At 40.7% G+C, this 23,627-nt stretch overlaps 1 protein-coding gene across 6 annotated transcripts in view; it reads left to right on the top strand.

Moving 5' to 3' along the window:
- The window catches only part of LOC124303724 (mediator of DNA damage checkpoint protein 1), an 82,697-nt gene extending 59,799 nt beyond the window's left edge, over nt 1-22,898 (top strand). Inside the window, exons 2-9 of one of the 6 annotated variants that reach the window (XR_006907966.1) lie at nt 16,241-16,637; nt 16,860-17,645; nt 17,742-17,921; nt 19,257-19,398; nt 21,322-21,452; nt 21,668-21,735; nt 21,864-22,203; nt 22,627-22,898. Coding sequence is in view for 2 of the 6 variants with exons in the window: in XM_046761302.1 (XP_046617258.1) it covers nt 16,241-16,637; nt 16,860-17,645; nt 17,742-17,921; nt 19,257-19,398; nt 21,322-21,452; nt 21,668-21,735; nt 21,864-22,041 (1,882 nt within the window). In the remaining 4 variants the exon portion in view is untranslated. Of the gene's footprint in view, nt 1-16,240; nt 16,638-16,859; nt 17,646-17,741; nt 17,922-19,256; nt 19,403-21,321; nt 21,453-21,667; nt 21,736-21,863; nt 22,600-22,626 lie in introns of those variants that run through there. The other 5 variants (XR_006907967.1, XR_006907968.1, XR_006907965.1 and 2 more) reach the window with 5 other exon arrangements.
- The last annotated feature ends 729 nt before the right edge of the window (nt 22,899-23,627 follow it).

Below are 23,627 nucleotides of genomic sequence, written 5' to 3'. Positions count from 1 at the left end.
AATCAGGCCTGATGTGAAGTGAATCATGCTTTTGGCGACGCGCGTAAGTAATATTAAATTTTGAAAAGAAAGAGAAAGGATGAAAGTGAAAACGGCAGTAAAGCTATTGTTTGTTCCACAGCAAATATATTTACAATATTTCTTTAAATCTTGGCCATCGGCCGTTTAAGGCTGAAAATATTTTTATCTTTCGGATCCCCGTTCGAATATTGTTCATACTCATTCGACGCCGGTTCTATTTCAACGTAAGTAACTGGACCGACACATGACTCGTACTCAGATATGCATTATTGAAACTCGAAGTGCACCACGCGGAATAACGTATATATCAGACAATTCTTAATGCTGTCGTCACCGTTAATCTTTTTTGAAGAAGAGCTGTGCGCAGAGAAGAGAAACGATCGAGTTTGCGAACGTACTTGCTTGGACCGCAGATATCTTCATTATCGATGGAAATGATTTCACTCTCGCTACTACAGGTAAATGAGGCAATGCCGACAATCGTTGGGAAAACCTACGCGGATCATGTGAGAGTTTTGTGGGCGTTCATAACAAAGCGTATAAGTATTACGAGTATACCCACGCGGATGTAAGGAGATGCCTGATAAATTATTCTAGGAATAAATTTACAACCGTAGAGCATTCCCCTGAAATGTTGATTACCTCAAGAAACAGCCGTGTGCCGCCTGCCCGGCGCAATAAACATATCCGAAAACAGAGCGAAGAAACCTTAGCCCTAAACCAATAAACGTTCCGTTTCAGCCATTTTAAGGCGAAGCAGCTGTTTCGAAGCTACCCGCTGTCCTTGTATATATACCTAACCCCCCCCCCCCCCCCCCCAAGCTTCACCCCATAGTTGAAAGGAAAGGAAAACCCTCGTCCCTCTTCACCTTTTCTGAGGTATCCAAAGTATACAGCTCCTGCTGAAAATGCACTGAAATACCACGCAGCCGTGATTTCGTACGAAGCGCGATAACTGACTCACTTATGTGTATGTATTCTTCCACATTCGATATGTGATAAGTTTCGTGGGTGGTTTCGCTAATTGTCGGGAGGACGCGGGCGGCGATAGGACGATCTTATATAATCGGAAATAATATGAAATAATCGGGTGGGGGGTCGGTATTGGGTACCTGTGCGGCCCTCCATGCAACCCTTCATTTCCCTGGTCAGAGCATCGAGGCCTCGTTTATACTTGTTGCAGCAAGCCCTTCGTGCGGTCAGCACTATGCGTCGTCTCACTCATTGTCAACTTTCTCACAAGGTAACTCTCGCAGCCCCCGACGAGAGTTAGCTCATAATCAGATGGTATAGGATACCTGAAAGGGTTGAAGCGCCCGATGCGATAGCCACATTGGTTGTTTCTCAGCTCCGTCATGGTTCTCGTCGTGAGAGTTTGAGTTATGACACAATTTAGAGCGAACTCCGAGACAGTTAATAAACCAGCAGTAGTAGCGACACATGGAAGTCCGGGACGAGGTTGGTACTTGTACCCTGGAAAATGAAGAATTTCCGCAGGGCTTGTGAAAAGTCGCGCCGTATGATAGAGGTGCCAAGTAGGTACCAATGGCAGGTATTTATTGACATATGCCCGTAACGATGAACCTTTGTACCTATCGACGGCGTGACTTTAACAATCTTGTTTCTTGCTGTGTGCGCCGGTAAAAAAAAAGTACGGCGGTGTCAGACATGATAGCACTGCTTCTGTTGCGCAAGTGACAATGAACTTGTTATACAGCAGAAGGAAGCACTGCCGGCCTTCGAGTTGCGTCCGTGACACGCGGAGAGACGGCCAACTTTGGGACAAGGTTAATATGCCGGCAGTGAGTCGGCCAGGAAGTAGCAATCCCCCCTCTCCTTCCGCCACGGCTCTCTCTCTCTCTCTCTCTCTCCCCCTCCCTCTCCTCCCCCCCTCTCCCCCTGGCTGTAATCGATAATTTAGATAAAAATATCTGAAATGTAAAATCCGCCAACTTACCAAAACCACATCATAATAAACATACAAGTACAACTTAGGTATTGCCAGTCTCTGTCGTGAAATCAGGAAAAATCTCCAAGCCCGACGACCTCTCGGCAAGTAGAGGTATACGTCGTGTCGGATCTCGCTGTTTCATGTAGTGATACCGAAACATCATTCCAAGACCTACGTACTTGGCGGGCACATTCGACTTTTATTTTTTAGTGAAATGATTTTCAATACCTCTTTGTGTCGTATGTGATCCCGTGTAACAACGTCGTCTCAAACATCGGCAGTTATCATTATACAAATTAACTTCTTATTTTTTCGTACACGATCAATTTAACATCGGAATTACTGTTTGATAACAGCTTGTTTAATATTACTAACGCATGAAATTTCGAAAGTTTTGTTTTTTCCGCTTGCAGCTTAGATTCATATTTTATAGAATTACGGACTTAATTGGAAGTCAATTGATCAGTTAGCTTCGAATAGATTATCGTCTTGCCAATCTTGGATTTGGATAGATGCCATTATGAATTTTTTTTTCTTTCTTTTTTTTTCATAAATTGCCGTTGATGTATGAATGTATGAATATCATTGCATGTCCGAGAACTTAGCATGGCCATTTGAGATTAGAGAAAAAATAAGTCTTGTGCTAAAATGTGCTTGGTTTTTGCTGCAATGTGCCGCGAATCGCAGGTCCCGATTATCAAAAACCGGGCTCTAATCGTCAAAAAATCATTTTTTCAACCAGCATGGCCATTTTGTTTTTTCGAAAAAGCAACGGTTGTGCCAGAATGTGCTAGGCTTGTGCTGCGATGTGCCGCAAACAGTAGTCGATTATCTCCAAAAACGTAGCTGATATTGCCAAAAAACTATATTATTAAAATTTTTTTCCTCGAACTTCGGTCATTTTTTTTCTAAACACGATATCCCGATTCCTCGAGCTGTGTAGGCATCGCTAGGTTTGTGTGATACGTTGTTTCAGGAATCGCCTTTTATGTAATTATTTTCAGATATAGGTGTATGATTGTGCGATTTTCGACAACAGAAATGTCCGATCACTTCCAGTTCAATTGATATAACTATTGTTTTTCTATAGGTAGATTGCGCTGGGATACAATATTCTACGGTGCTTTGACATTTTTCAAACGAGGATTATATCTTGCGTGTCACAATATGCAATCACGATGAGGACCATTCACTTAAAAATTTAACGGTTGTTAATTTAACCCCAACTTGGTGTTGTCACATGCTTTACTCCAATCTGCGGAAAACTTAATTCCACTTGCTGTTGTTGCGACTGCAATTTATTTTCCGTGTACGCAATTCCTGTGTATGAGTGAGCGATGGTAGCGCACCAGCTAGTGGGGTGGGAAGGGTCGATCACACGGTGAGCCGTTTGAATGAGTGCGTGATCCCCTCCATCCAAACTCTTTGCATCGGCTCGGTTCGGTGGATTCCGGCAACGTCCGGCGGTGACCCCTTCTATACGGTCCGGTGCAGGCCCTGGTACTCCTCATGTCTTGTAGCGTATCGACGCAGATGCAGAACTCCCGAATACGACAGCTCACGAAGTTTGTTATGCGCATCCGTACGTTTGCACGTGTGCATATAGGTCCGGCGACAACGTGACATTGTCGCGCATAGTTTTGTCTTGAATTAAACTAAAAGCGCCTTATTGACGAAGTACAAAATTTGTAACTAGTTACTAATAAAACGCTTTTTTGGCGCAATAGCGCCAAAAATTTATAAAACCACCTAATTTTGTATGTGACTTTCGCTCTTGTTTTTTACTACTCTTTACTCTCGCTACTTAAACGAAGGTTTAGGTTTTTATCTTACGCGCGTCGACTGCGTAATTGAAATTCGATTGTACCTATTAGTTATTCTTTCCTCAACGATTATATGCAGGCACTGTACTATAATGGATTATGGTGCAGGTAAAATTGTTGTTAGTACAGATCCTCCGGCTATCGTACAACTGAGAGAACTTTTACAATCGTCAGAATTTGAGGTTGTATCAGACAGCGGTAAAGTTCTTCCTCCAAAAAATGACGTTTTTCAAAGACTTTCCGACGCAATGACCGCATCGTTGCGAAAAAACCGAAAAATATTTACACGATTATTTTGGAGAACAGGTATAATATACTGACACAGATTCGACAGTCCCGGAATATCACACATAACCATCCGACTATGATAAATGATTCCCTGAACTCCACACTGGATGGTGTTGTAGAATTCAAACTTGATCTAACAAACGTTTGGTCAGAGATGGCACTTGAAACAATAAAATATGACTTTCAGTCTCGCGGTAAACGTGAATTACAGTAACTCAAACGGAATGCCTGGACGCACACCTTGTATGATGCAATATTTGAGGAAACGAAAATACCATGCGCATTGAAGTTCAAAACAAATGAAGTTTCAGAAAGTGGTTTCTATGTCTCAATTACTGGAGATTGTCCTGATTGTAAAGCTCGATTTCTTGGACGGATTATTAACGTTCCAAGTGAAAATGAACCAACTATTATGGAATGCTTCATTTACGAATACAACCGGTCCGTAAATCACACTACAAAAAGGCAGTTGGAAGGAGCTCGAAGAATAAAAGTTGCAAAAGAAATGGTAGAGGGAAATATGCTTCCGTGCAATTGGAGGCGAAAAGAAGGTGACCGGTTAATAGATAGTATAGGGGATGATGAACCGGCACACATCCCTAGTGGCCAGGTTCTTGGTAAAGCCGCAACAGAGATGCGAGACAAGATCCTTGGTTTGATTAGAACCCACGATGTTTTCGAAAGTTTTAAGGATATGAAATGTGGGTCTATATACGAAACATCGATTCATTCAATTGGTTTTTTCGAATTTTTTGTGCATTATTGGTCCAAGGAACAACTTGCGGTGTACCAAAAATTTCACAAAACCCTCTATATTGATGGAACTGGGTCTGTGGTCCGCAAAATACGACGGCCTTCCGGCTACAGCCCTCATATATATCTATATCAAGTAGTTACTCAGGCAAACAACAAAACTATACCGGTTTTTCAGATGTTATCTGCTGAACATCATACTGATGCATATGCAAAGTGGCTTTTGGAATTCTTGTGCACAGGTGCAAAAGAAACTTCGTCGTTTCCTCTACCACAAGAAGTAGTTACAGATTTTGACAAAGCCCTTTTAGGTGGAATTGCCAGAGCTTTTGCACAACAATCGAGTTTGAAAAAATACCCATCATTCTGTTTCGAATATTTGACGAAGGCAATTCTGACACCGCCCGTATGCATTCTGCGCCTTGATATTTGCCATTTTATTGATATGATTTCGAAATGGAAGTGCTATGACGGAACACCGTACGGTGCAAAATCGATGTGTATCTGGGCAATAGCTGTGCTTCGACAGCAGAAAACCATACCAGCACTCGAAGCAGTCGCTAAACAAATTTTCTTACTCGTCCTCAGCCGAAGCGCGGACAGTGGAAGCTTATCTGATAGGGCACGTATTCATATCACGGCACTGATAAAAGGTATCCCTCATATCGACTCGATTAAACCCGAAGAAGAAGACGAAATTGACGATGAGTTCGAAGATTCCAAAAAAGAACACAGTTCCGATTCTAAGTACGATGAATTATTAAATTCCGCAGAGGATGTACCAACGAGTACATGGGAATGGACAAAAAAACATCTATGAAGAATGTGTTGTACAAATAAGAACCGAATTGAAAGGTGAAAGTGAAAATATCAACGCTTTCTATAATCCGAAGTTCGCGAAACATCTCAAAAATTTACTGCCATACTTTCCTCTGTTCTCTGAATGTATGCGAAAAGCCTGTCAAAGCGGATCTAGAAATGCTACGTTGGCTGCTATCGAATCAGAGTTCAGCGACTTGAAAAATCGTACGCTGATCAACGAACGACATACCTTACGTGCGGACAGATTCGTTGCAACCCATATTTTATCATTTCCAGGAAAAATCAAGTTGACTTTAGCAGGACAATCGGAAAATGATGCACTTCTCGAACTGGAACGATGGAAAGAAACCAATAATATCGATTTAAATAATGAGAAACGAAGACGTTTTTTGAATAAGTTCAGGCATGAAGAAAATGAAGAAGTATATGAAAAGAATGATAGAAAGTTGAACAAAAAAAATGACAGTTCTGAAAATTCAATTACGATGGGCGAAAACACAAGTAGTCCCAGATATTCCACCGAGATTTGTACGCAACCGTCGATAGATGTCAAGAATTGCTCGCAAGTAATCAGTGACGATTCCGCACAGCATCTTTTCGACGATTGTCATGATCCTAGTGATCAAGTAGTCATTAAGCAAGAAACCCGAAAAAGCCGTCCAACTCCATCCGAAACGGATACAGTTGCGAAAATTCATTTCGATACTCATTGCCGAGAGTTACCATTAGATAATCCACTAATAGGAATATTGAGCATGGCTCTGATCAAAAGCGGGGCCGATTATTCGTAAGAAGCGATGAAGTCTTGGACTCAGCGAACGCAGCGGTGATAGAGCTCAAAGAGCAGCACAACTGGAGGAATAAGAATAAAACGAAAAAAAACCTGAATACACCAAAGCGTGTCCGAATTTTGACTCTAATAATATCGCGGCATATACTTCACTGCCACTGCTACCTAATGGTAATTGTTGTAAGAATGTGAAGGATAGATCAACTATATTAGTCGTGGAAAACACATGTGGATTTGATAGCGTTTGTCAAATACTAGCGATGGCTATTTGTAATAATCCACGTTAAAAAGCAACCATTGTTAATAGCGATGCAGGTATATACAACTGTATCGAACCATTCATACAAAAAGGTCTAGTGTCACAGGTTTTCAAAGAACGTGCCAATGCGCTACTAGCTTTACCAAGAATAAAAAAAGAACGGAAAGGCGAAATCATTAAAATCAGAGCAGACTCTAATCTTACTGTTCTTGTCGAAGATTTATTCGTTGGTATACCCAGTTACACACTGCGATGTAAGTGTTCACAATGCGGTATCGAAACAGAACATCGTCGAGTTTTTTTAGATGTTAACTACAACCCCTTGACATCAGAAGGAATAACAGCTCTTCATCAAGCGGTATCGTTAGGACGGTATGTTCCGCGCAAATGTTGTGGTACAAGTACACAAATTGTCGAATACGGTTCACATTTATTCCTTGATGTCGATACAGGTAGAAATAAGAGAGAGAAACTGTCAAATGTTCCTCGAGACTTGATAGTAACAGATGGCACTCGATATAAATTAACTGGCGTTGTTGAGTACCAGGGGCCTAAGTGTGTAAATTCTGTTGGACATTATATTGGATATTGCTGGACTGGCAGTCATTGGATCCGATATAATGATAATGCGCGCAACAAAACAGCGCAAATAGTCACCGGTACCGTATCGGTAGGGATTCACCTATGTGTATACACGATTTGATAGCGATGCCTCAGAAAAGAAAATTAAATGCGTCAGTGCTTGTTAATATGGTATGAATCGATGAGTAAATGCGGATGTAAATAAAAAGTCTGGGTGCTTGTACATAAAGCGTAAATGGTGTGTGAATGTGGATCTCAAAGTGGGATGGATTTTAGTTGAACCCACAAATGCCAACCGCACCTCCACGTGGTGAGATCCGGGCAACATTAGTTACGTTCTGCTTACGGCCAACGCGGCTCTGGTTTATGTATTTTTAAGTGAATGGTCCTCATCGTGATTGCATATTGTGACACGCAAGATATAATCCTCGTTTGAAAAATGTCAAAGCACCGTAGAATATTGTATCCCAGCGCAATCTACCTATAGGAAAACAATAGTTATATCAATTGAACTGGAAGTGATCGGACATTTCTGTTGTCGAAAATCGCACAATCATACACCTATATCTGAAAATAATTACATAAAAGGCGATTCCTGAAACAACGTATCACACAAACCTAGCGATGCCTACACAGCTCGAGGAATCGGGATATCGCGTTTAGAAAAAAAATTACCGAAGTTAGAGGAAAAAAATTTTAATAATATAGTTTTTTGGCAATATCAGCTACGTTTTTGGAGATAATCGACTACTGTTTGCGGCACATCGCAGCACAAGCCTAGCACATTCTGGCACAACCGTTGCTTTTTCGAAAAAACAAAATGGCCATGCTGGTTGAAAAAATGATTTTTTGACGATTAGAGCCCGGTTTTTGATAATCGGGACCTGCGATTCGCGGCACACTGCAGCAAAAACCAAGCACAATTTAGCACAAGACTTATTTTTTCTCTAATCTCAAATGGCCATGCTAAGTTCTCGGACATTATCATTGCGTGCCAATCTACGGGAGGGCTGAAGCGCAGGCACCCCATGCATACTACTTCTTGTAAGTGAATTCAGATATAGTAATTACGAATCAAAATGTTTGGTAACCAAGCAGTAAGGATAAGACATTGGACAGATGAATTGTACAAATTAAAGCTTGAATGTTGCTTTGCTCCACGTAAAATATTCAAGCATACTGTTTTCATACAGCATCGATTTTTTGTTTCGTATGATTGAATACATACTAGCCCACAATGTAAGAACATGTACAATTTATATTTCGAGATCATTATTCCACGTTATTAATAAATCACAACTGTTGTACCTGTTTAGATCCGTAGCATTCATGGTTAATATCGTTGCTGTAACTTATGACCACTACGGTGAGAACGCGAAATAGGAATAATGCAGTTTCAATTGGTGCACCTATACGTACGTATGGCTATCTCAAATTTAAGAAAAATATTCAATACATTGAGAGGTGAAAACGATAGAGGAAACTTTCTCCACCTTCTTTTTAATCACATTTTATTCAACCGCCAAGTACAACAAGTAGGTACGGCTAAAATTTGTCAGTCTAAATATATAACTATTTTACACACTCATAAACTCTCAACGCTAAATTATTAATTAGTAATACATGTCGCATGCTCAGACCTACGTTGCAAGATCTCAAAGTATATTATTTTGGGGAATTTCCGCAAACTCGAAAAGTAAAAGGTATAGTACATTCAGTTTCATGTTGATTTTTCTGAAATAAGATGTGTTCGAAATATTACAATTTGATTTTGGGTGTACGACGCGTTCTAATAAATGAATAAAAAAAAAGCGGTAAACAGCTGTCACTGACGTTAGATTATTTATGAGATGTTTACGAACCTCATCGATTTTCTGATCATGTTACTAGCGGAACATAAATTTGGACCAATTGTTACAAAATTTAAACAATATATAATTACAGATGTGAGAAAGTAATTAACGTAATGCAACGTCAGCGTTTGTGTTAACTGCGCTGAGTTCTTTTTTACTGCTCTTTTTTTTCTGTAATTGAAATGCTTTTTGAGAAGTGCAATAACAATTATCAGAAATACATTTACTACGGTAATTCACCTCCGTGAAGCTCGCTATGCCAATATAACATACTAAGTAACTATCAATTAGAGAATTAGTTGCTAATTATACGGTTTTTAATTGCGGGGAAATTTTTTCTACCACAGCCGTTTAAAATTAAAAAAAAATAAAAATAAGAAAAAAAAACAGCATACCCAGGTTACAATTAAGCTAGCATCGCCACACACTAAAAATAATGTAAATAAAGCTGACATCGAAGAATTCCAACGCAAAAATTATTCGCTGTCGATTGACGTCGGTTTTATTCTCCTTAAACCACGTCAATCCTTGATAGTCCACCCCTCCAGCCAATCATTACGCAAAACTTTTTGTACGTACGTAAATTTGTTGATATATCAGCGCGTGAATTATTCGATAATTAGTCGCTATCAATAGACGTCCGTTCCACTTTCCCAGAACCACCCTCTCCCCGCACATTCCACCCCTGACGTGGAAAAACTGATCTGTTTACACGAAGAACTAAAATTCGGAATTTTAACGACACGGGAATTATTCGCTAATTAGTCGTTGCGAATAGACGTCGGTCCCGTTTCCCCAAAACCACTCCGTCCCCGGACATTATAATATTTAATTTATACCAACAGTTAATTTTTCAATTAGTTGTCCAATGTTATGTTTACGTGTTATCAGTTAATCTATAGTTAATTGTCAAATATTAACCTTGCTGAATACATTGGTTTTTGAAACCTATATCACCGTATTCCACCATAGAGTTTTCAGTGTTATCAGCTATTTTCAAGTTGTACCCTGCATATTAATGGTCTGTGGTATCAAATAAGTAGAGTATAATCCAAAACTGCGATTAAACTAACATGGGATTTATATACAGCATTGTTTGTGATTCACAAATACATGTAATAGTTTACCAGTAATTAATCTGACACGTGTCGTATAGTTGTAATATATTCGTTATTGCATTGAAACGGTTAGTATTAGGATAAACAATAGATTGACTTAAATAATCACAATTGGTCAACATATGACAATGACAAGGAATTACATGTAATGTTGAATCGGTAGATACACTTAGTGGTTGGATCTGCACTAAAGGTTGTTTCATAAAGATACAGGCTAGTGTGCACGGTTCAAAGTGATTGGTAAATGACTAATAATTGAAGCATACCTACATTTTTTCAATAATCTGATAGCATATTTTGCAAGGTAACAACTGATATGACCAGATTTTACAAGATATTAGGTGTTTTAACTGATCTCATAGATCTTAAAAGATTTTTTTATCACACGTGTATGAAAAGTGGGGCTTTGCGTAGCAGTCCAGCGGGACGAAAGCAGCCAATTTCATCTCAGTGTTGTAAAGATAGGCTCAAGCATGCGCAGTTCACAATTGCTTCACTTTCGCCCCTGATCAGTTGCGGCTCGCAAAACTACCACGCAAAGCCCCGTAACTTTTCATCCACTTGTTACAAAAACTATCGAGTGTAACTCAGGTCAAAAGTTGGCGATCGCACTCGTGTGATTGCCGTCCCTCTCTTCGCTCAGGCGCAAACTTCACACTGATCGAAATCGCCAACTTTCGTCCCACTTCATATGATATACTATTGTAGCATCGTATTATTTCAGCGTTGTCAAATTGATCTTTCAACATTTCAACATATCTATTTCAGAAAATTTCACTAGTTTGTAAACAATATCAGGAAATTTTACATGATTTGAACGACTTCAAGAGATTTCATGTGAATCGATTGCACAAGTAGTAGATTTCATAGGTTTCAAATGGTTTCAAACTGTACCAAGATTTCAAACGATTTTACAAGTTTCCAAATGATTTAGAACATTCAAAAAAATTTTAAGTACGGAAGATAACGGTAGATTATAAATTATTTAACAAGATTTTATAGAGGGCATAGCCGGATAAGCATGCCAATAGTGCCCTAACTCGAAATGGATTTTGCGGGTGACCAACTGTTTTGTGATGGTAAATGACTGATTCATGCCAAATTTTAGCTTTCTAACTCCATTTTGCTCGAAGTTATCGCATAAACCGTGATTTTTCAGTTTTTTCGCGATAACTCATCTATATCTACTCAAACAATTTGGAATAAATCACAAATCCAATAGACATATGTACAGAGTACACGTATACTTCATTCCAACCAGATATGGACTTATTTCATTTTTACTTTTATTCATCGCTCATTGCTACCATCAATGTCAACTCTCGTTAACATATATATATGTCAGCGAAGAATAAAGGGGATATGTCATCAAGTGAATTCGAAACTTGAATTTTGAATGAATCCGCCGTATCGAGTGTCAAGCGTTATTCAGCATGCTTTGAATATAGAACAAACAAATGGTTTGTTTATAACAACGCTTGGATGAAATCTACAGTCACGGTCAAGCGAGCGAATTGACCGAACGTGTTGAGATCATCGCGTTTTTACAATGAGCAATCCTCGACTGCAAGTCCTTCATCCTCTCCGCCTTTCCGATGCTTCACCCCGGTATATGTATACAATATTTTTTGTATCTTGTCGCTTATTCGAATTTGTATTTTGAAACTGTATTTTTCTCTACTGTATTCAACCTTTGTCCCATAACATAGCTAGGGCATAATAAGATTCAATCAATCGATATCTTAGTTTGTCTCTTTGCCAATGTTTATTCTGACAACGGACACAGCTACACATGTATGTTGTTACGCGCAGAACAGTGTACGTAAACACCGCTAGACCTTCGCTCATACCATTTCGTTTCCTCTCTTCTAAATCGCTTGATTTTTTCTAGTCTTCAAATCTTCAAACCCAGAGTGTTACGTTTCGCTGAAATGGAATAACCGTAAAATCAAAAAAAGTCGAAGCGAAAGTATTGTTTTGGGACAGGGGTGTTTGTGTTATATAGAAGCCCCGAGCTGTTTTGCACATACCTAAAAACATCAAACTTACTCGTAGATGTATATTGTATACCAGTTTACAGCGCTAGAGATATGCGGTGGCACAAATGAATGGGAATTGAGATTCACCTGGGACAAACAATTTTAAGTCTGGCCTTACTGCAGCTATCACTGCTTTCTTCCAAGTGGTAATTTGGCAGGAATGAGGAGAATCAAGTATAAGAGCCAACCTACTACCTACCTTATCTGCTATACAGATGTGCGCCGTTCTGTACGCATAACTACCAATTCTTACGTGTATTTCCCAAGACAGTCATTACTGGCAACTCTAGTGTGACACTGGTCGCACTTGCTCGGGTCTGTTGCTAGCAAAAGTAGGTATGATTATATTATGCGAGAAACGATGCAGATGGCGATAAATGAGACCAGCAGAGTCATACAACGAATGTAACAATAAACTTTAGGTAATGATGAATTTTGACTTGCCTAAACTCGAATCGACCCAACCTGACTTTACTCAAGGCAGAATTAAGAAGACAAGAACGGAGAGGAAGTTCTTCTGATTGTGAGTTCTAAGTATAGGAAGGCAGGCTTGTAGAGTCGAGTGTGTTGTAAGTCTACCGCCTAGAACTTGGAAGTGAATACCAACTATGCAGAGGCTGTTGCCGCCCTCTTCCCTCTTCTTCTCTCTGCCTCGGCTCTTCTCTCCTCTCCATCTCGCTCTCCTCTTCTCACTCGGTCCTTCGCAGTCTTATCCGGTTGAGGAGAGAAGCGTTACAACATCACGGGCAAATGAACCCGGGTGTGTCTTAAGGTTCACCGTGTTTATGCTGCACCACGGTAGTAGCGAAAACCTCGCAGTTTCGCGAGGGTTAACAACCGTTCTATTTAGATATCCAGCGGTTACTTGCTTCTGTACGTGTAGATATATTGTGTGCACCACGTACATACCTACGTACACTTAATTGCTGTATGAAAATTCGGAACATCATTGGATTTCGTATCGTTGTAGGGTAAATTTCTTCGTGGCACTTCATTGATGAGGAACGACTTATTTGACGAGACTGTATGTAAGAAAAGTTACAACCTAAGAATTTGGAACATCGGTAGGGTTATCAGAAACTCTAAAATTTGAGATTCTCAGTCAAGGAACAGAAGGTCAATGGCGGATGGCAGCTAATATCTCCAGTGCTGCAAGGAAAGACCGTAGGTTGAGAAATTCGGATCCTTTGAGTAACGACTATTCATCATTACATGCAATCATGCAGCACCTGATTTTCAATGTCGTCCTTGGCGAGTCAAGTACAGGGAGATTTTTCACAGCTCTCGACATGCCGGAGCCTGCCTCGTTAGGTAGACCATGCTGCAGTTTCTATAGACAATTATAAACGAATGTGAGGCGCAGTATGACTCGAGGGAGTACCTGTGGTTTAACCGGTCGCTCCCTGCTCGCATATAATCCCGTTATCTGGAAAGTCGAAGGTCAGTCAAGCAGTGGATTAGCAAACTGCAACAGCGGATGGCGGGGTCGAAATATAACCCCCTCTCTCTGAGTTGTTATGAATTTTTGTCTCGATGCAGAGTTCTAGCTCACCAAGTTCTTACTATTTCTTTCCCAGATCTTTGTCACCGTTTCACGATCCAGGCGAGTATTGTACTTCAACGCCTCGAGATGCGACGTAACAATGATATTGCATACCTGGCAGCAATAGAAATACAATCATAATTGACCATACGTGCAGAGATTCCCATATGTGTGGTATGCCACCCGATGATGTGTACTTAATATTGCAAAGGTCGTCCAATCGCCAACTTGAAATCATTCGTATTAGAAATTGACTATACATTATTCGGCTTGGTATGTGCCCGCGTATGTATGAGTATGTATACGGCTAGAGAGACAGATAAATAGGTATAATTTATTATGTCCATAGCGATATTGGACAAGTACATAAGATTGAAAATTAATTACAGGATATAGCAAGAAAAAAACAAACAGAAAGTGCAAGTAAGCAGACAGAAAATAACAACTTAAAATAGGTAAAATCAGAAAACGAAAATAAAGAAAAGAAATTAAAGTAGATTACAGTGGAGACTACAATAGTAAGTTAAGACAAGGGATGAGATAAAGTAAAATTGGAGTTAGAGATAACAGGTAAAGTCAAATTAAGTGAATATGAAAAGTGAGAAATGAAAAAATGAAGTGAGAAACTGGTTACCAGTGTTATGATTGTCCTATCACGGAGATCAATGAAAATTAGGTCAGTCTCGCAAAAATTCGGAAGCGAAAAGGTGCTTCCGAAGTGTTGCCTAAAATGTGGAATAGTAACGGAGTTCTCTTACCGACGAAGGAAGAAAATCCCAGAAATATATAGAGAGAGATTATATAAACGCAGTATGTACGCAATGTGTATGATCTGCGCCCGTATAGGTATAACAGGATTAATTAACACCACGTGTACTTCGGTGTTCGGTTCGTCGCAAGTGGCGTTGCACTTACAAGAGGTAGGGGAGTGCCACGTCACGTATAGCCTTGCAATTCGGTGACCCGACATTGCCCATTCCCATCTCGGGGGGAATGTGCGCGGACGTAGTGTCCCCGAAGAACATTGTCCCGAGGACAGTGTTTATGTTGAGTAAGAACTCCTCTTCATCCCGTGAACCGGTTTTTACAATTACTCACGTAACTCCAGTTCGTCGTCAGCGAGTATGCCTAAGTCTGCATGTCATCTTGTAACTGCAGTTTGCGCCTTATACTTACAATCAGTCCTCTCTATGGTTGCCCGTGGAACATGCGCGGCTGACGTTTTCGAAATTCGTTGGTAAATTACGATCATTAGTAACGCGGCGTTTATATAACTTGCTTATTTATACCACGTGGTATTAACCCATCGTACTTAGTTCACGTTTGCTCCACTCCACACTTCTTCCCTCGCCTTCTATCATCTCGTTTCACGCCTGTAGCATCAAATGCTTCAAAAGCATAAATAATCTCTTTCCTAATGTATCGACATTAACTCATTATCAATTAATTCCGCTATCAAGTTAGGCACGTGCGCATATGCGCCTATTACGTATGTATGCACACATAATACCCATATCTACAACCCTACGATCAGCGCTTAGCTGAAGAGGCTGACATGTCGTGAGTGGCTATCATGGTCGTCCGTCCGTTCTCTCCCTAAGCGCATGACTATACTGGTTAGAGTTGATCAGCAGAGATGTGAGAACGTTGACCCCTAGCTATCGATATCTCGGTCTTGACTGGATTGCAACAGTGGCCGTTCAATGCTGGCTATTGTCCCTCGAAATTTTATCCAGGCTTTATCAGCGGTGTCAGTGCCCGTGCGCGGCCGTCAATATGGATCATGCATAATATATTGTTTCTTGCAATTGATTCAACACCCGTACCTCGCACTCTCTAATGACTTCTCGCAGCAATTATTATTTAGCTCAATCAGTATTCCACGTCATTTCATACCCAGTTTCGGATTCAGAAATTCATATTGGAAACTATCAAACATAATTTTTTCTTTTTATTAAATTATTTCAAGTCATCCATCAATCTGGTCAGGCGTAGCTACCCTCTCGCCTATTTTCCCAAAATCGTCTACATTTATATTTATTTTAAAGTAGCCTCGAGCAAACTGTGCCGTACAGCTCGTCCCAATTTTGCAAATTTGGTCAAATGACGAAGCGCCGCGGCGCCGTTGCGGCAAAATTGGTAAGGTTTGAACTGTAATTTAGTCTCGCTTCTGGTAATATGATTATTTGGCAATCGCGGTGCAATTTCCCAGTGTGTCCTCGTACGGCGTGACCGAGAGCAGACAGCCGACCATTTACGAATTATACGTGTGCAACATATACCTGCAAAATACGTCCACGCGATAGTTGTCTGTGATGTGTAAAGCCTTGTGTCACAAAATTTGGACGAGCTGGCTCCCGACGTATACAAAGCATTAATTTTTGCTTCCATTTCACAGCGGAGTGGTCGTCTCCTGCGGCGAATGCAGCAGCAGCGGGACCAGCGACATAACCGAGCCCGGATCACCCTGTAGTACGAGCAGCGACGAAGGTCTCGCCGGTATTCGATCGAGTGGCCCAAGCCCCCTGCACAAGCTGGCGCCCCCTACGTCAACCCCCTCGCGGGGCCCTCAATGGCCCTGGACGCCACCCCTCGCCGCCACCGCTTGTTCCACCTTGAAGAAGATCAAGGGCGAACCGGAAGCTGGGACCCTGCCCAAGGCCGGGGCTGCCGACCCGACTAACCGAGGAAAGGGTCAGCACCGCCATCACGAAGGGCCGAATGGCCGAATAAATTGCACACAGGGAAAGATCACCGAGTATTTCAAGACGCAGATCAAGCCGCAGCAAATCAAGGTATTTGCAAAAAAAAAAAAAAAAAGAGAGAGAGAGAGAACAGAGAGAAAAAAAAGTAGCGATCGATCTGCCGTGCGTATCATATTATTAATACGTATACTCATGCCAATTAAGTTTCGTAAATATTTATTTGGATGACATTGTCGATTCGCAACATGTGTTATTGTATAATATAGGTGCGTACTGTATACGTATACCTAATATTCTGTATCATTGAAATAGGTGAAGAAGTCATTAGAAATGTCGACGCTGGTCGCCAAGAGTTCGCCAGAATTTCGCCGACCTCCGACAGTTCAGAGAAACAAAGGTGGACTGGCCAAGTATTTGGGGACAACGCCTCCGAACGGAAGGCCGAACGACTGGGAGGTTCGCACGCTGACGATGTCGCCGCCACCGTTGAAAAAGTTGCCCGTTATCGCGCCACGTGCTCATAATAAAATTGAAAAACTACCAAACCCCGTTCCTAGTCTACCTATTTCCACCAACATTCTAAACTCCCTTCCGACTGTAAAGCTCTCATCCATGCGTCTGCCGTCCAACATCAGTCCCGATCCAAAAATTATGTCCTCACCGCCTCCGACCCCGACCCCCACCCCCACCCCCACTCCCACCCCAACTCTAAATTCGAACCCGAACCCGAACCCGACCTCCTCGCCGACGACGGAGGCTATAGATGACGTCGGTTTTCGAGACGACGCGTTCGCCAAGCCAACCGTAAACGAGAACAACAATTTGACGTCGACGATTATTGCAACCAGATCACAGAACGAGCATCTCTCGCGGCCGCCCCCCACCGGTCCCCGTACCCCGCAGGACGACGAGGTAGCCCACGTTGACAACAAACCGAAGGAACCTCTGTCGCCTATACTTTCTGCACCGACCACCATCCGATTTCCAGCTCAAGCACCGGGAAAGAACAGACCCCAGACAACAGACAGCGGTATCTGCAATTGGGACCAATGCGACGCCAGATTTGAGTCGAGCAGTGGTCTACTTGAGCATTTGCAGGTCGATATAACCATGTAACGTTAACAATTTTCGACGATACTCGTTCGTTTGTCCTGGCGGTTCTATATATAATCTATAACAAACCTATCCTTCCAGGTTTCTCACATCAATACTCAAACCGGTGGTGACAATTTCATTTGTCACTGGCAGGGCTGTAAAGTACAAGGGAGAACTTCCTGCTCTCGTCGGTGGTTGGAGAGACATGTTCTTTCACACGGTGGAAATAAACCGTTCAGGTGCATCGTTGACGGATGTGGTAGCAGATTCAGTTCACAGGTATTTTGCGCTTTCAAATAACTAGTGTCGCCTGTACTATCGAGCTGAGGAAATGTACTTGGCACGATTCGTTTGAAAGATCCCTCCTCATCCTCCCTAGATGAAAACAAAGTCAAGTATTCCGTTGTCTGAAGTCTTTTTTTATAGAGAGAATTGACTATGGTAATATCTCTACTACCCCTATACCCATACAAATCTCACAATCAGACTTGAGCGATCAAGATATGAATAACATGTCTCAAAGATTGTAGGTATGAGACGAAGCCTAATCGTTTGACATCGGTGTGATGTAGTGTTAATGCTGTTGCAACCTGTATACTTAGCGAGTAAAGATAATTTAAAAAATTTGATATTTTGACCGTTCGTTTTCTGATTTTTAAAAATATTTCTCTCTACCCGATCAAACCTCTTTTGCAAACAAGACTTGAAAGTGATTGATAATCCAATAGGCGGTCAAGTTTGAAGCTTGTAGATTCATGTAATTGCATTCAAAACTGCTTGTACGTGAATTTTTCATGGAACCGCCTACAACAGTTTACTTTCTGCTATGGTAAATGGCACCAAACTCGGAATAATTGACGTAATTTTCACTGTCCATTAATCAATTTATGTCCCGCAAAGTCAATCGACTCGTTCCATGGAAAATGTTTAAATCGTATCGTTTTCAAAGTCTTGGCACAGCATTGGGTAAAGTATTTTGAAATTGTAAATCATCTAGATGTATGTTACAGTCGTAACTTTCAAAGGGTCAACACTCATTCGAATTGTAATACATGGGCTTTCCTGAACGCAAAAATAGTTAATCAGCCTAAACTCTAGTATATCATGCGTCGATAACTGGTTTTCATTTGTATGACGTTTGGTCGTACATAGAACCAGCTCTGTAAGCATTATTTCTCATCAAACTCATTCGAAGCGATTCATCGAAATTGGTCCATAATACATTTCATTTAGGTAATAAAGAAACATCCTGACCATATTCCAGCGATAGCTGAATCATCGTACCAAATAACAATTATCTAACAGATCAACTTTGTACATACCTATGCACAGAATGAAATCGCAGGCTATGTGAACCCTGACTGCTAACCAATGAGCATAGATAGTTACTGCCAGGGTATATTATCATTGGTAAACGTGAAACCTGTTGTGAACGAATGTACCTTGTAGTAACTGATGGAAAAAGAAACGGTGTGATTAGTCGAATTGTAAAACTGATCTCGTAGGTATAATAAAAAAGCGTGCCGTTTTATTACCTTCACTCTTTTGATGGCACTCTCTCTGAAAAATGCCCATTGCTCATTCGCTAATCGGTTTCTGATTGTCTTTTCACAGATTACATTAGAAAGACACGTCAATGGTCACTTCAATCAACCAGAAACTAGCAGCAGTAGCAGTAGAAAAAGTTGCGAGAATGGTGGAAAATTGGTCAGAAGAAACGGTAAACGTTTGAGATATAGACGACAACCTTGGTCTGGTAGGTAAAGCAAAAGTTATAAAAATGAAAGTAAATGCATGTTTCGTGTGATTGTGACTATTTCGATGATTTTAGAAAAGATCTGATGGCAGTATTTATCTGGGACAAAGATTATACACTTCTCGCAAAAATTAAGGGAACAACAAAATTTTCGAAATTTTTTGGTGATTTTCAACAGGCTGTATTTCAGTGAAAAATGGTCGTACAAGAAATAAAAAAACAAAGCTTTTGAAGCTTGAAGACTCTAGTTTTTGAATTTTTTGGTTAAAAATTTTTCGAAGAACTATTAGCCATGCAATCCTTGGATAAAGCACGAAGAAAAAATTTTCAAAATTTTTTACATTTTTTTTTCGCTCTACGGGCATGGAAAAATTTTTCCGAGCTAAACCAATGCATAGGTCGCATAGCCTGTTTATTTAGCTTCAAGATACTTTTTTTTAAACCTCGATACGACCATTTGTCTTCGAGATATCGAATTTTGAATGCCAAAGGATCCTTTTTCACTCAACTGCCGATATCTCTGGAACTACTGGTCGCACAGCGAGCCGAAGGGCAGTTTCTTTTTCTGCAGAAAATTTCCTACAAAAATCTGTCAAGATTGATGTCAAAAAAAATTTTTTTCCACCTGTAGCGTTAACGTGAAAAAAGAGCAAAAAAATGCCATTTTGCCTTTTTTTGGATAATCGACTGTATCTTCGTCAATATTGGGGGGAAAGCTTAGGTTAGAAGAAAATTTTACAGCCTAATGTACCCCAAAGGTCCCTCTAAATCGGCAGATCGATCTGTTCAGTGGTTTTCCTGGACCGATTGATTGAAATTTTGAAAAAATTAAGAGAACAAGGTCCCTTAAGAAACAAAAACCTTGTTCCCTTAAGAAACAAAAACCTTGTTCCCTTAATTTTTTCAAAATTTCAATCAATCGGTCCAGGAAAACCGCTGAACCGATCGATCTACCGATTTAGGGGAACCTTTGGGGTACATTAGGCTGTAAAATTTTCTTCTAACCTAAGCTTTCCCCCCAATATTGACGAAGATACAGTCGATTATCCAAAAAAAGGCAAAATGGGATTTTTTGCTCTTTTTTCACGTTAACGCTACAGGTGGAAAAAATTTTTTTTTGACATCAACCTTGACAGATTTTTGTAGGAAATTTTCTGCAGAAAAAGAAACTGCCCTTCGGCTCGCTGTGCGACCAGTAGTTCCAGAGATATCGGCAGTTGAGTGAAAAAGGATCCTTTGGCATTCAAAATTCGATATCTCGAAGACAAATGGTCGTATCGAGGTTTAAAAAAAAGTATCTTGAAGCTAAATAAACAGGCTATGCGACCTATGCATTGGTTTAGCTCGGAAAAATTTTTCCATGCCCGTAGAGCGAAAAAAAAATGTAAAAAATTTTGAAAATTTTTTCTTCGTGCTTTATCCAAGGATTGCATGGCTAATAGTGCTTCGAAAAATTTTTAACCAAAAAATTCAAAAACTAGAGTCTTCAAGCTTCAAAAGCTTTGTTTTTTTATTTCTTGTACGACCATTTTTCACTGAAATACAGCCTGTTGAAAATCACCAAAAAATTTCGAAAATTTTGTTGTTCCCTTAATTTTTGCGAGAAGTGTATGATTTTTCTTGCAAACTTTCATTCGAAACTCAAAGTTGAGAATTCAAACATGATCTGCATGCAAAGAAAGTAGATATGAATGGCATGTTCCATATTTAACTTGAATTCAACCTCGTTTGCCAATATAGGATTTGGCAAAGCTTGGTACAATATGAGTAACGCAATAATAATCGAAAGCTGTAGAGTTGATTCGTTCGGTTCCAATATGGATGCATATATTCTGAATTTCGATTCGTATCCGTACTTTAAGTATTGAGATCACCTCCAACGTGTGATTTGACATTCAATTATTCTCAATTTTTTTACCACAGCAAGGTTGTTCGACTTCATCGACACTGGTGTTATGGAAGGTTTGCATCATCGGCTTCTGGAACTTGCACGAACTCGCACACAAGGCCATTTAGCAGAAACTCCCGGAAACTCGATGGTCTTAACAAGTCAGGTAAGTATCGAAAGCTTTCCTGCCATGGTACTATTTGATTGCTTCCGACAATGACTTGACCTTGGATGCTGAAAGGTTTGAAAAAAATGTTTCGAAGGAAAAAATAATACTGTGACGAAATGAAGCACCGCTTGATCATAAACAGCTTCCTTGGATTAAAATTTTACTTGGAAAGTTCTATTTTTAAAAATTACATTGTTTCTATTTTATTCCAGGTTCTAGCTCGAAGAGTAGAGCAGGATGGCAAGACCAAGGTGTTAATGCGATGGTATCCACACGACATGTGAGTTGCATTTGTCAAAACAGCTTTCGACATCTGCCTTCTCCTTTAGCTTTAAAAACGCTTCGTTGAAAATCAAAGGTGCACAGTCTTTCTGCTATGTTAATTTTGCGTATACTTTATTTGCACAGAGTTCCAGACGAGTGGGTCCTTGAATCTGAAGTGCAAGACATGAAATGCATTAGAATATCCAACGCTGCAGCGACATCGCCGGATGAAGTAAACCTAGCGTTGTATCCGGCAATGAATAGCGGAACGCTCCCTCAGTCTCGAACGAAACAACGCCGGAAACCAGTTAAAAACTCGTGATACCAATAAATTTATTTGACGGTAAATAAATGAAGAAGAGTTATCTCCAAGATCGCGAGAAACATTGAAGCAGCAGTCCCGACAGGACGTCGTGGAAGGTGCTGGTGATCATAGTCGCGCGGTACAAACGGACAAAATACGCGCTCCGAGTTGAACAATGAGGTATAAGAGGTATTTTTAATTTATTTAGTGTAATTTACGATAAACTAGAATAATAATTATTTTACGTCTGATTTATGATTTCTTGTTGTTCTCGACGCGATCGATTCCAGAAAAGCCGAGTCGACCAAAAGTGCCTAGCCATGGATGTTTCCCTAAGTTATAAAATCTACTGATTAACGATTTTCATCTACTTAAGTATTGACTGTTAGTTAACATTTTCAGGAGATAATCACTCTGGTGGCCTTAAAAATCAATTAATATCTAAATCGGTCTTGGCATTTCTGGACTTGAGCTCAGAACGTTATTCTCGGTGGCGAGAAGAATGGTTATGACTTGGTTAGGAGATGTGACCTCTTGAACACGAATAGAAATAAACGCAACCTCCTGCTCGTAAGAGATTGAATTTAACTTCTTTAATGTCAGGCTTGCTATGCTCGAAAAGTGCACCAACTGTTGAGAATTAAATTCCGATACCGTTGATCGGAAGGGTAGTCGCACGAATAATATCTTCAAGCTTATTGCGTGGTGCGACATAAAGTCTCCTTGATATCGCACGAGGACTTGCATTCGAAAACTTATTCTACAAGTTTAGTAAAGTTGACTAAAATCTATGTCTTTGGAGACAAGGAGGAGAAGGAGGAGAAGGAGAAGGAGAAGGAGAAGGAGAAGGAGAAGGAGAAGGAGAAGGAGAAGGAGAAGGAGGAGGAGGAGGAGGAGGAGGAGGAGGAGGAGGAGGAGGAGGAGGAGGAGGAGGAGGAGGAGGAGGAGGAGGAGGAGGAGGAGGAGGAGGAGGAGGAGGAGGAGGAGGAGGAGGAGGAGGAGGAGGAGGAGGAGGAGGAGGAGGAGGAGGAGGAGGAGGAGGAGGAGGAGGAGGAGGAGGAGGAGGAGGAGGAGGAGGAGGAGGAGGAGGAGGAGGAGGAGGAGGAGGAGGAGGAGGAGGAGGAGGAGGAGGAGGGGGGGGAGGGGGAGGGGGAGGGGGAGGGGGCTGGAGGAGGTGGAGGAGGAGGAGGAGAAGGAGGGGAGGGGGGAGTGGGTGGAAGTATAGTTGGTAAATAGTATTGTATATTAGGACCGACAAAGATGGAAATGATTATGTAGATAAGCGGAAGAAAATACACAACAGCTACGAATCACTGCCAATATGTGTAATTAACGATCATAGATTTATTGATAATTACATTTATAATTATATATGTATTCTCTAGATCTCTAGATATCCAGTGATATCTGCAGGCAGGCAGGCACGCATTTTCAATGATACTTGAAATTAATTTTATCGCTTTGTGTGACATAAGTCTGTGTATGTTACGTCTTAATAATAATAATTGAAAATTACCTGCTCATACTCACACACATCTCTCTTTCTCTCTCTACGTGTGTGTTTAAGCCAGATTTCTTGCTGTTCGCAGAAAAAAAAAACAAGT

The sequence above is a fragment of the Neodiprion virginianus genome, chromosome 4 (assembly GCF_021901495.1).
Source record: "Neodiprion virginianus isolate iyNeoVirg1 chromosome 4, iyNeoVirg1.1, whole genome shotgun sequence".
In the NCBI taxonomy this organism is placed as follows: domain Eukaryota; kingdom Metazoa; phylum Arthropoda; class Insecta; order Hymenoptera; family Diprionidae; genus Neodiprion; species Neodiprion virginianus.
The sequence above is the reverse complement of the archived record's forward strand: the minus strand, read 5'-3'. Positions and strand labels throughout refer to the sequence as shown.